This window comes from Engystomops pustulosus, chromosome 7 (assembly GCF_040894005.1).
Source record: "Engystomops pustulosus chromosome 7, aEngPut4.maternal, whole genome shotgun sequence".
In the NCBI taxonomy this organism is placed as follows: domain Eukaryota; kingdom Metazoa; phylum Chordata; class Amphibia; order Anura; family Leptodactylidae; genus Engystomops; species Engystomops pustulosus.
The window spans coordinates 108,439,540-108,453,488 of record NC_092417.1 but is presented as its reverse complement, the minus strand read 5'-3'; the positions used below and the strand labels follow the sequence as shown (position 1 = coordinate 108,453,488).

Here is a 13,949-nt window from a genome sequence, read left to right as displayed (position 1 = left end):
TATACAATATTTCGGGACCACATCATTTTCAGTTTTAGTGATTCTGTCTTTCACAGTTATATGTTTAAATTTACAGAGCAATATAAGGGATTGTAATCTGCAGGACAAATTTCAGGAAACTGAAAAAATTCCAACACAACGAAATTAATAAAACAGGCGGGCTTTTGCTTTTACAGCTTTTACTGTGCATACCCAAGTGACAAATAATCTTTCAAGACAGTCCAAATATATATATATATATATATACACACACACAAACACTCACCGGCCACTTTATTAGGTACACCATGCTAGTAACGGGTTGGACCCCCTTTTGCCTTCAGAACTGCCTCAATTCTTCGTGGCATAGATTCAACAAGGTGCTGGAAGCATTCCTCAGGGATTTTGGTCCATATTGACATGATGGCTTCACACAGTTGCCGCAGATTTTTCGGCTGCACATCCATGATGCGAATCTCCCGTTCCACCACATCCCAAAGATGCTCTATTGGATTGAGATCTGGTGACTGTGGAGGCCATTTGAGTAAAGTGAACTCATTGTCATGTTCAAGAAACCAGTCTGAGATGATTCCAGCTTTATGACATTGCGCATTATCCTGCTGAAAGTAGCCATCAGATGTTGGGTACATTGTGGTCATAAAGGGATGGACATGGTCAGCAACAATACTCAGGTAGGCTGTGGCGCTGCAACGATGCTCAATTGGTACCAAGGGGCCCAAAGAGTGCCAAGAAAATATTCCCCACACAATGACACTACCACCACCGGCTTGAACTGTTGATACAAGGCAGGATGGATCCATGCTTTCATGTTGTTGATGCCAAATTCTGACCCTACCATCCGAATGTCGCAGCAGAAATCGAGACTCATCAGACCAGGCAACGTTTTTCCAATCTTCTACTGTCCAATTTCGATGAGCTTGTGCAAATTGTAGCCTCAGTTTCCTGTTCTTAGCTGAAAGGAGTGGCACCCGGTGTGGTCTTCTGCTGCTGTAGCCCATCTGCCTCAAAGTTCGACGTACTGTAAGTTCAGAGATGCTCTTCTGCCTACCTTGGTTGTAACGGGTGGCGATTTGAGTCACTGTTGCCTTTCTATCAGCTCGAACCAGTCTGCCCACTCTCCTCTGACCTCTGGCATTAACAAGGCATTTCCGCCCACAGAACTGCCACTCACTGGATGTTTTTTCTTTTTTGGACTATTCTCTGTAAACCCTAGAGATGGTTGTGCGTGAAAATCCCAGTAGATCAGCAGTTTCTGAAATACTCAGACCAGCCCTTCTGGCACCAACAACCATGCCACGTTCAAAGGCACTCAAATCACCTTTCTTCCCCATACTGATGCTCGGTTTGAACTGCAGGAGATTGTCTTGACCATGTCTACATGCCTAAATGCACTGAGTTGCCGCCATGTGATTGGCTGATTAGAAATTAAGTGTTAACGAGCAGTTGGACAGGTGTACCTAATAAAGTGGCTGAGTGTATATACAGGTGGTCCCCTACTTAAAGACACTTGACTTACAGACGACCCATAGTTACAAACAGACCTCTGAACATTGTTAAATTACTGTACTTTATTCTTAGGCAACAATAAACAGCTGTAACAGTTATCAAATGTGTCTGCAGTTAAGAACCAGGATTAACCATACAGTTTATGACAATCCAACATTTTTAAAATCCAATTGTCACAGAGACCAAAAATATTAAGGCTGGGGTTACAATTATAAAATATACACTTCCGACTTACAAATTTGACTTAAGAACAAACCTCCTATGTATCTCCTATATTCGGACAGTTTTATAGCTCAGCTCATGGAGATGTGCAAGGAATCATTTTTTGCAGGACCAGCTAACATTTTCATTGACATCATTTTATTAAAGAAGGGGTGGCAAATGGTAAAAAAGGGGTGATTTGGACATCACAAATTAACAATTAACATTAGCAAGATTTCACCACCCTTTTTACTTTGTCTTGCTTTGTAAAGATCTTTATTGCTGGGACAGTGGGTGATGTGGACACTGGCGTGGCAGTATGGGTGCTGTTGGCCAGTGAACATTGTGTTCACCGAATTCTTTTTTTTTTTTGGTCATAAAGATAATGATAGTTAGCGCCCCAAAAGAAAAACAACAAAGATACAGGTTATAACCTGCACCTATTATTTCCACAGTTCTGCTCTGTTGTAGGATCTGAAACCAAAGGTACCGCTCAGGAGGAGAGGAAAGGGGACGACAACTATATTGGTTAAAATAATCAAAATTTTTATAAATACCAACATTAAAACTTACAATAAATTGACAGCATTAATAAGGAAGATACAGTTATTGGTGATACACAGAGGAAGAAAGGTGGTCAGTCTGGACCTTATAGTGGAGGATGAACGTATCTAAGGTGTAGTTAGAACACCTGTCAGCTAATCACTCAGTGGTGAATATTTGCACCGATATACGGCCTATGAAATAATTACATCAGTCAGAAAGGTAAAGAATAGCATGCCAGTTCTTACCTAAATGATGGGGGTAATAGCCTCCAGGGTCCAGAATGACCACGTCCCCGACGTGCGTTTCGGCTCAACTGAGCCTTCGTTTGGGGGTGGCGTCATTCTGGACGGAGGTCCTCTATATGGGAAAGTTTAACCAATGAGGCTGCACATTTGTGTGCGTGTGGTTGCGGTGTGATGTGTCGCACAGTCACATGATCGCGGGAACTCACGAACGTGTGATGGAAGTATTGCGATACTTTCTTACAGTTTACCCCGCATGTGTGATGATTTGACATCGTGGTACGTAACCATGCAGCTGTGCGCATGTGCACAGTACATTCTGGATTCTGCAATGACGGTGCCATGGAGGAGGATGAGGAGCGTGTATCTAAATTTAAATAGGTAAGATATATCCTTCATGTTACAAAATGCTGTTGAAGAGTATATTGCAGAAAAAGTTAAGGGTTAAATTCTGCTGTAGGATCCCATTTATCATACAAGAATACTTTGGCCTTTTTGTAATAGAGGCAAAGATGTACCTTCCGTAAAACTTTTGCCTGTACAATAACATTTAACACCCCTCTCCCCCATATGAGTTAATCTATTTTTTTGAGTTGCATTATACATGCCAATTACTGTATATGAGATATAAGTTTCTAGCTTGCTGTATATGTTGAAATTTTGACAACCTACATTGATAATCTCCACCATAAACACCCGAGGGTAGGATAAACTGTATTTAATTTAAACTTTACAAATCCAAGTCTTACTTTAAATAAACTAGATACATGACTGAGGATAGTGTAGTCTGAGCAGCTGAGGAGAGGAAGGATTGGCTACCCTTTCTTCTAGTATTTATTGCTATCTTTATGACATGTGATGTCAAAGCGTCCAAGACAGAAAAGACAAAAAAAAATAAAATATGTAAATTCCCTTTTTATCTGTTTAATATATTGAGACATAAGCCATCAGAAAATTTTCCATCCCAATAGGTACAAAGAGGTTTTGAGGATAATACTATTTTCCCTCGTGGAATGCAATGTAAATTTACGACATCCTGTAATTAATCAACAGATTCTCTCCTGGCAATACAGAGCGAATAATCAAAGTTCAGTAATAACTTATTCTTTCTGCTCCAGCACCTGCATTTCATTTGTTTATTTTTCCAGTCTCAGAAATCTGAAGGACTGTCAAAGTGCCATAATATTAGCACTATAATCAAAGTTAATTAGCCCTTCTCAATAAACAACAACAGTGCCTTTACAGAAAAAAATACACTGACGCCTTTTGTCTCCGTTAATCGGTGGACACATGAAATTGTTTTCCTAAAGAAAGAGAGGAAACAAATCCTTTAAAAGTGGCAAATGGCAGTGGTCTGAAAAGTACTTATAGACACAATATGCTTCCACTTAATGGTAGAGGCCTGGGAGAATGTGTATGAGATACGAGAGCCACCTGCTGCCTGAACAGATCTTGGCGCAACTCTTGAAAGCAGGCCACTCTTTCAGTGCCATATGGTTTGTAGAGGAACGAGGGAGGTAACTAAAAATATAGGTTGAAAAGGAAAACCAAGGTACACCACCACTGCAAATATGAATTTAAAAATAACAAAATAATAATTTTACAGAGCCATCATCTCTTTATTTGATAAGAGTATTGATTAATTAGTTTTCCCATCTTTCTGGCACATCCTCAAGTTTGATCATTATCCATCAGTTGAAATGGGTACTGTGGGACATTGCTTTCACATCATGTGGGGGTCCCACACCTATCAACATGTATGCAGGGCCAAATCTGCCATGAGGCAGGGTGAAAATCCCTCCGTAGACCTCACTGCTCTGCATGACACAGGCCAGCGTGACATCACAACGCGGCTGCTGAGGATAATGATGACTCGGCAGTGGTGAGGGAATTTATTTTTTAGGGGTGTCATGGCTGCATATAACATCTGCAGGGGGGTTCTGTATATAATTAAATTAATAGGAGATCTGTATAAAGGGGCTGGATTTTAATTAAACTGTGTATATAAATAAAACAGGGTCTTCTTTATAAATTAGCAGGGTGCTACACGTAAATTACTAACAGGGTTGTTGAAACACATTGCAAACACATCAGGCAAAACACAGAAATAGTAATAAGAAGTAGTAATATGTGTTTTGCATTACTAATTTTAAAGGGCAAAGCAGATGTAGATACACAAGTCAATTATACGCATACATCCAAAGTCAGAGAGACTGCAGAGAAGCAATTTCTGCATAACAGGCAGGGGAAGTACCTTTAACTCCTTAAGGACGCAGCCATTTTACAGCTTAAGGCTCAGTCCCATTTTTTGGATTCTGACATGGGTCGCTTTATATGGTTATAACTTTTGAACACTGTTACTTATCAAAACGATTCTGAGATTGTTTTTTACCCACATGTTGTACTTCATTTTAGTGGTAAATTTTGGCTGATAAGTTTTGCGTCTATTTACAAAAAAAAAAAAAAATATGATGAATTTTCTGAAAAATTTGCCATTTTTGAAATTTGAAATCATTGCGTTTTCAGGCAGATAGATGTACCACCTAAATAAATTGCTGAATAACATTTCCCATATGTCTACTTTACATTTTCACCATTTTTGAAATGTCTGGATAATTTATTTTGATGTCACGCGGCTTACAAATCGAATAGCGCTTTTCCGGATTTTCAGAATTGACTATTTTGGGGATAAATACAGTTTTGAATGAAAATTTACATATTTAGCATCAAAACCCCCCATATAACCAACCCAGTTTCAAATCTGCACCCCTCAAGCTATCAGAAACAGATTTTACGAAGATTGTTAACCCCTTGAGATCTTCATAGTAATTACATCAAAATGGAGGCGAAATTTAGAATAGTCAAATTGTGCCGGTTATACGTTCATTTAGCCCTAAAATTTACACATTTCCAAAAGATAAAAATACAAAACCCACCATACAATTTGTTCTACAATTTCTCCCGAGTACAGAGACCCCCCACATGTGGCCGTGACTTGTTTTATGGGCTCACAGCGAGGCGCAGAAGGGAAGGAGCACCCTGCAGCTGCCAGGATTTTACTTTCCTCATTGGCCTCTTTTGAAGGCTGTAAAATTTTCGCTTTTGCGCTATTAGGGCCATGTGACGGCATTTTTTTTGCGGGACGAGATGCTTTTTCCAATGTTACCATTTTGGGGTTGGTATCACCTATTGTTGAAAATTTAGGAACTTCTTTTTGAGAGCAGGAGTAGAAAAGCATCAATTCTCTACTGGTTTTGTTATTTATTTTTTTTTGTGGTGTTCACCGTATAGACTAATAATCATATTATCTTCATTCTATGGGGCGATACGATAACGGGGATACCAGACACGAATATATTTTCTTGCGTTTTACTAAATTTGTAAAATAAAACCCTATTGTGGGGAAAAATCTATCATTTTTGTATTGCCATCTTCCAAGTGGCATAACTTTGTTACTTTTTGGCTACGGAGCTGGTTGATGGCTTGTTTTTTGCGGGACACGTTGTACTTTGCACCAGTATCATTCTAGAGTACATATGTTTTTTTGGTCACTTTTTATAGCATTTTTTGTGGGATTGAATAGGTAAAAATCATAATTTTTGGAGGGTTTATAACAGTTTTCTTTTATCATCGTGCGGGTTTTCATCATGCGGGTTCAATAATTATTTATTTTTATTCTACGGGTTGTTACGGATGCAGTGATACTATATATGTGGGGTTTGTGTTATGATTTAGACTTTTTTTTTTAGTTATATGTCTCTTTATATGTTTTGGGGCTTTTGGGCATTTTTGGTGATTTATTACTTTATTTTTTTATTGAATAATTTTTTTTTTTTACTTTTTCACTTTTTCCACCATGGGAAATGTATTGCAGGGCATTATCAGTGTCAGCCTATGCACTTGCATAGGGTGGCACTCTGCCAGTAAGATGACGTCACAGACACCATCTTACCGGCAGTTCCTGCAGGTAACACTGGGGTCCAGATCGGACCCCAGTGATACCGTAGCAATGATCGGTGCCCCCCGAAAGTGATTCGGGGGGGCCGATCGTGGGGGAAAGACACCCCAGATGCATGTTAGATGCCGCGGTCGTGATGACCGCGGCATTTAACGGGTTAATCACCCGCGATCAGAGACAACTCCAATCGTGGGTGTTACACTGGGGTGCCGGCTATCAGTCACAGCCGGCACCCCGTGTTTCCCGATGCCTGTTCGGCTCAAATCTTGAGCTGAACCGGCATCGGCTCAGCGTCCGATATGCTCAGCGTCCGATATATCGTTAAGAGGTTAAAGGAAACCTACCAGTTCAAAATGGTAGGGGTAAGCTGTAAATACCAGGCACCAGCTCAGGGCTCATATCCCAAACTGACTGTGACTCGATATGAAGGGGTTTCCTTTTTATGGGAGGATCCCCCCCTGGATCATCATCATATTCCTCCATCATACGTTTCAGCTCTCGATCTACCTCCTCCTCTCCATCTGACTCAGACAGTACACTGTACCTATTACTGGTCACAGTAACATCAGCCTGATTCTCGACTCTCATTTTTGAGGGTTTTTGGACATAGGTCCACGCACTCTCAGGTTTTCTAGTGCTCTTATCCTGCTTCCTCTTTTTAACACTATTATTTTCCCTTGTGGTTGGTGTCAGTTCAGGAGAAGGGACGGGCGCTGGCTGCCCTATAGGCTGCTCCACTACCTTCATGTCCCCCTCTGCGTTACCTGTCCCTGGATGATTCGGGGCAGCACCACATGAGGGTGCAATCTCTCTTGAGCCAGATAATGATGTCCTGAGGGGGGGACAGACTCATTCCAGAACATTATGGTGACAATTGCTGTATCTGGTTTGGACATGGGAATAAAGCTAAACCTGTTCCACTCCTCAGTATCTCTGTACCGGGGTTGTTGAGCCCAGAACCGGTCCAGATTAGACATCAGCTTGGAGCTAATGTCATACCCCTGTCTGTCAGGAAGATTTATTACAGCCAGGATGTCGGCTGGCTGGAAACCCATCTGGGTGCACAACATGTCCCTCACCACATGCCTCCTGTCAGGTAGATGGTCTTTTCTCCTTTATGCCTAAACATGACAACATTCCTCCTCTTGAATGCCTGGCCGGTGTAATTGGTATTAGAGGAGAAGAACGGGGAACCCCGACTCCACGCATTCCCTGATGTTTGACCCCTGTCCTACTGTGGGGGATGTGCGGGTTGCGGAACATCTGTACTAGGGCCCTGCTGACCAGCTGGACCATGGGGCTGCTGACCACCAGGATCATGGGGCTCTGCTGCCTGTGGTGTGACTAGTGTGGGGAACTTCTCAGCTGTTGATTGTCCCTCACCCTCCACAACATCGGTGCTCTCTGTGTCACCAGCTGCCATAGATTGTATCTGGGATGATTCCTCAGCTGGGACATTATCACACACAGAAACCTCAGAAATAGCAACAATAGAGACATCAGCAATATCAGAAACATTACCAGCATTACCGCAGGACTGCTGATCACAGTCCTGAATGTCCTGCTCAGATGCATCCTGCACCTCACAGTCCTGCTCAGATATACCTCGGGGTGCAGCTGCAGTGTTACCTTCAGGTATGAGTCCAGAGTCCTCCTGCAGTGCGCTTTCTCCTGGGACTTGTGATGCCTCCTTCACATCACTGCTGATATCAGGTCTACTGACTGCTGGGATTTGTAGTACCTCATTAGGGACTGCTGGGACTTGTAGTACCTTACTTGGAGCTGCTGCAGGACTTGGCTGTTGTTGCCTCTTTTTGCAAAATTCTCCCTCCTCAAAAGGCAGTGTAGCTGGTTGCAGAATGGGTCTTACATGGGGCTGTGGGGTCTCAGACCTGGATGTTGAGGCCTGGTCTCCCTCAAACCTCTGCTGTCTCCATCTCCCGCACAACATCAGAAAGCTGTTTGGCCAGAGAGTCCAGCTTGTTGTTAAGCAGGTTCTGCTTCCCTGGATTTGCTGCTTTTAGCATATATGTGCAATCTATCTGTTTTTGCAGGTACAGTTTTTGTTTTTTCAAGTCCTCCCCAGTGCTGGTATCTGAGCGGCCAGTTGGAGCTCAGGTGATGGCTCTGGGGGCTGCAGTTTGCTGCTGGGGTGTTGTTCCGGCCTGCTTGCAGTACTGGATTCTTTTGATACGCCATGACTGCATTTACCTGGTACTGGACCTTGCGATTTTCGCAAAGTCCTGTGATTTCTGACATTTTGCAGTCACTGTCGCTGCTCGGGGGTCACAATCTCCTGAATGGAGTCCCGGATGTCTTGCAGAGACGACACTGGTGGCATTTCTGGATCTTACTTCATGGCTGCCTCTGGTCTCCTTCACAGCCTGCAGGACCCCAGACCTGGTGCGCTCAGACTGAAGCACCACACTCTGTTGCAGGTTCTCCTGGATTGTCTGTCTCTCCAAGGAAGTCCTCCTCTGCCTGCCCAGAGTGGAGGTGGATTGTCCACCTGAGGCCTGGGATGGAGGCTGCTGCACACTCTGCATAGTACTTGCTTTAGGACTTTCAGGCACTTTTGCTCCGCTCATAGATGATCCAACATTTTCACTGGTAGGTCGTTTTACCAGCTTCTTGCTTGTTACTTCTTCATTGTCCACACAAACTTTCCTACTTGCACTGGAACTTGCACTGCTGACATTTGTTCCTTTAACAGAAGCTTTGGGATTTACATCCCTTGTTTGAGCTGGCTGGGTGTTATCTGCCAGATTAGGCCTTGGAGCCTGGGCCTTGCTTGGGGAGCTTCCCCACCCAGGGTGGCCCCGCCCTGAGCTATCTCCAGACATCAAGAGTCAGGAGCTCAACTATCACAGCACCTCACCTCTAGGAGGCAGGATTATAGTAGTTATATTCTTGTACATAGGGGGCAGTATTATAGTAGTTATATTCTTGTACATAGGGGAGCAGTATTATAGTAGTTATATTCTTGTACATAGGGGGCAGTATTATAGTAGTTATATTCTTGTACATAGGGGGGAGTATTATAGTAGTTATATTCTTGTAAATAGGGGGCAATATTATAGTAGTTATATTCTTGTACATAGGGGCAGTATGATAGTAGTTATATTCTTGTACATAGGCGGCAGTATTATAGTAGTTATATTCTTGTACATAGGGGGGCAGTATTACAGTAGTTATCTTCTTGTACATAGGGGGGCAGTATTATAGTAGTTATATTCTTGTACATGGTTTGGGGTCACCACAACATGAGGAACTGTATTGCGGGTTCACAGCATTAGAAAGGTTGAGAACCACTGGATTATACAATGCAAAGGAGCAGAGTCCAGCAAAAACCCAAGTCAGTGGGCCTGCTGCCTTGTGGTTATGATGACATCACAGTCAGAAATGGAGAGATCAGGGTTAGTTCATGCATTTTGCCTGATGCATTTAAGTTTCTAAACACAACACATTATGTGTACCTATCCTTAGCAGGGATTTAGATTATATTTGGGGAATAGTATGTTCAGTCATGTTGTGAGGATAATATATATTTATGAATGATCCATTATTATACTGTAATATAATAATGTAAAATTGTGGTTTTTTTTAGGGGCGAAGTGTGGAGTTGTGCAGCATGCAGTTATAAACCATGGGCACAAGAAATCGTAATGAAGTCCTGTTCCTGATGGAATAGAGTATATTGTGTATGGACCTAGATGCCACTTATATCATACTATTGTGTGAGGCATGTGTAGTGTCAGTGAGCCATCGTCGTAGTGTAAGGATGTTCTCAATTGTTATTAACGGAGTCAGCGTATTCTGATTATAGTTTGTAAATCTTTTCTTTTCCCTGCAGTTAAAAATGGATCAGGGGTAGGCTGCTTGGATGGTGTGGCATTTCAATTTTCGTCTCAGGCAGCAGAAGGGCTAGAATCATGGGGCGGCACGGTGGCTGAGTGAGTAGCACTTCTGCCTTGCAGCACTGGAGTCCTGGGTTCGAATCCCACCCAGGTCAACATCTGCAAAGAGTTTGTATGTTCTCTCCGTGTTTGCGTGGGTTTCCTCCGGGTACTCCGGTTTCCTCCCACGCTCCAAAACATACTGTTATGTTTTGATTGTGAGCCCCATTGGGGACAGGGACCGATTTGACATGCTTTGTGCAGCGCTGCGTAATCTGTGTGCGCTATATAAATAAAGAATTATTATTATTATTATTAGAATCAACCCGCCATGTATGGCATGTTATAGAGATCTACAACAAATATTCTAAAAAGGAATCCCCTTTCATTTTTGAATACTGAATTTTTATTAAATAAAGTCTGCCCAGAAGAATAATAACCAGAAACCTTGAAAAGACTTTTAGCTAGAAGGTTGAGACAAGCCATCTTCATTTGCCATTGACAAGGTGATGTGGAAAGAAAGTTTCCATTTCCATTTTTCACTCCACTCCTTCCACAAGCCATCTTTTTGATGTTTTTGTTTGTTTATAAAGCTATATGAAAGCTTGCTATCTGCTAGACCAGTGGTTCTTAACCTTGTTTGAGGTACCGAACCCACCAGTTTCATATGCACATTCGCTGAACCCTTCTTTATTGAAAAATCAAATATGTGTGTGTCTTGACCTCCGTGGCAGAGGCTCCATCAAAGCCCTGAGACCGACTCACTGAACCCCTAGGGTTCAATAGAACCACGGCTAAGAAACACTGTGCTAGATAAATAATATTGTATTTTTAAGTAGCACCATGGAGCTGTGGGGATGCATGGTGTCATAGGCCATATATATATATATATATATACACATTTCTGAGGCGATTTCTGATTTTGTACTTCCTGCACTTTTCATTTCACGAGCTAGTCAAATCAAAAAAGTGTTTCTAGGCCTCCTATTGTAAGCATCTTTTTGATTGGACTAATTAAGAATGTTTTCTGCTGCAATGTTTTGTTAGTGGGGGTTTTATCTCCCAGGTAATGCTGGGGAGATTCAGTTTCACTATTATTAATATTGTTAAAATTTTATCTACTGATGATTTAGAATATTATTCATTTATCTACAGTATGTATTGAGTGTTTTATCCAATTATTTATTTCGTTATTAAATTTGGATACTCAATAATAAAGCACCTTGGCCATATTTCACCACATTTATTTGGTTCATGTGCTGTTTTGCATGAATAGGACTTATGGTACCATGCTCTAGGTCAGTGATGGCGAACCTATGGCACGGGTGCCAGAGGTGGCACTCGGAGCCCTTTTTGTGGGCACCCGGTCCATCGCCCCAGCACACCAGACAGGACTCAAAGAATCTTCCTGTAGTTCCAAGCAACTTAAAAGATGCTGCTTTCAGTCATATTTTGATACTTTCTTCGCTACTTGGGACTGTAGGAAGAGGGGGAATGAGTAGACAGGGCTGAATTATCTTTGGAGGACCTACTGCTGGCCCCATGATTCTCTGTGTACAGAGGGACACTGGAAAGAAGTGATGTAAATTTTCCATCTTTCTACAGTGTTGCTGTTCTCAGGAGGCCAATATGATTGAAAGTTGTTGAACAGGGAGCAATAAGTTACTGCTTTAATTTTTAGTTGGCACCTCAAGATAAATAATGGGGGTTTTGGGTTCAGTTTGGGCACTCGGCCGCTAAAAGGCTCGCCATCACTGCTCTAGGTGCTTAGGACCTCAAGTAACATATTAGCATAGGTATATGTTACATCATAGAGACAGAACTTAATCCGAGGTAGATTTTCAGTCAAAATAGACTGTGAAATGACCTTTAGGTGAGGAAACATTGAGGAAATGTAGCAAATTATCGACACAGATGTACATGCAGAATATTGACCGTGGATTACAGTAAAATCAAGATTTCACGCATACAATATGCATAGTGCAGAGTGTTTCCACATAGCAATGTACATGACCTGTAACCTGAATAATCTAAAGTATTTTCCGGAGAAATTTTCTGTGACATCTGCAGCATAATCTATTGTGAATCAGCATGTAATAGGATTTTTTCAGGATTATATTGAATATCATGTGAAAAGAGTATGCGTGTGCATTGGGCTTCAGAATCCAGCATAATATTGATGATCTGATCTATGGCGTCATCACTCTTGACCAGCTGATAATCACTGCAGCTTGTGTCAGATCTGCACGTATAGAATTGTGGAGATAAAGGAGCTGATATTAGGATCCATTATTAACCCCTTAACGCTGAAGCCACTTTTCACCTTCCTGACACGGCCCATTTTTTCAAATCTGTCAAATCAAAATGTGTCAAAGCGCTTTAAAATATCCAAGTGATTTTAAAATTGTTTTCTTGTGACACTTTGTACTTCATGTTAGTTGAAAAATTTTGGTGGTATGTTTTGCATTTATTTATGAGAAAATCAGATATTTGGTGAAAATTTGGAAAAATTCTTGATTTTCGAATTTCAAAATGTTCTACTTTTTCCGTACATAGTCATAACCGCAAAAAAACATAATAACTAACATTTACTAAATGTCTTCTTTATGTGGACATGGTTTTTATGCATACTCTTATTTTTGTAGGATGTTATGGGCCTTAGAACGTTAGGTGCGATTTTTCACATTTTCATATACCGTATTTTTCGGCCTATAAGGCGCACCAAAAATCCTTTAATTTTCTCAGAAATCAAAGGTGCGCCTTATATATGAACTTATACAGAAATGTACTACAGACAAGATGTACTGTACATTTACCAGTGTTTAACCCCTTAACGCTCTGCGCCGTAGCTCTACGGCGCAGAGGTATAAGGGAAGTATGAAGAGGGCTCACGGGCTGAGTCCTCTTCATACAGAGGTGGGGGTTTTTGCATTTTGCACAAAACCCCCACCGCTAATAACCGCGGTCGGTGCTTGCACCGATCGCGGCTATTAACCCTCTAAACGCCGCCCGCAAAGTCGCGGGCGGCGTTTAAAAGACGGCGGCGCGCGGGCGCCGCCATCTTTTTTTCGATCGCCACGCCCCCGAACGTCATCGGGGGGCGGCGATCGGTTACCATGGTAGCCTCGGGTCTTCTCTTGACACGAGGCTACATGGTTTATGCAGGTTCGTTACAATGAGCCAGTGGCTCATTGTAATGTAAGACCTGCAAAAACGCCATATATTGCAATACTGTAGTATTGCAGTATATGGTAGGAGCGATCTGATCATCTAGGGTTATTGTACCCTAGATGGTCTAAAAAATAGTGAAAAAAAAAAGAAAAAAAAAAGTTTAAAAAATAAAAAAAATTAATAAAATATTAAAAGTTCAAATCACCCCCCTTTCCCTAGAACGGATATAAAACATAACAAACAGTAAAAATCACAGACATATTAGGTATCGCCGCGTCCCAAAATGCCCGATCTATCAAAATATAAAAACGGTTACGGCCGGCGGTGACCTCCGAGGCGGGAAATGGCGCCCAAATGTCCGAAATGCGACTTTTACACCTTTTTACATAACATAAAAAATGAAATAAAAAATGATCAAAATGTCGCACA

At 41.8% G+C, this 13,949-nt stretch overlaps 1 protein-coding gene across 15 annotated transcripts in view; it reads right to left on the bottom strand.

The window, feature by feature from the left end:
• Positions 1–13,949, bottom strand: part of WWOX (WW domain containing oxidoreductase) — a 799,245-nt gene that overhangs the window by 727,295 nt on the left and 58,001 nt on the right. Inside the window, exon 7 of one of the 15 annotated variants that reach the window (XM_072117514.1) lies at positions 2,728–2,862. The exons of the other annotated variants lie outside the window; for them this stretch is intronic. Within the exon in view, the coding sequence (XP_071973615.1) occupies positions 2,743–2,862 (120 nt within the window). The 3' untranslated portion in view covers positions 2,728–2,742. Of the gene's footprint in view, positions 1–2,727; positions 2,863–13,949 lie in introns of those variants that run through there. 15 annotated transcript variants of the gene reach the window in all.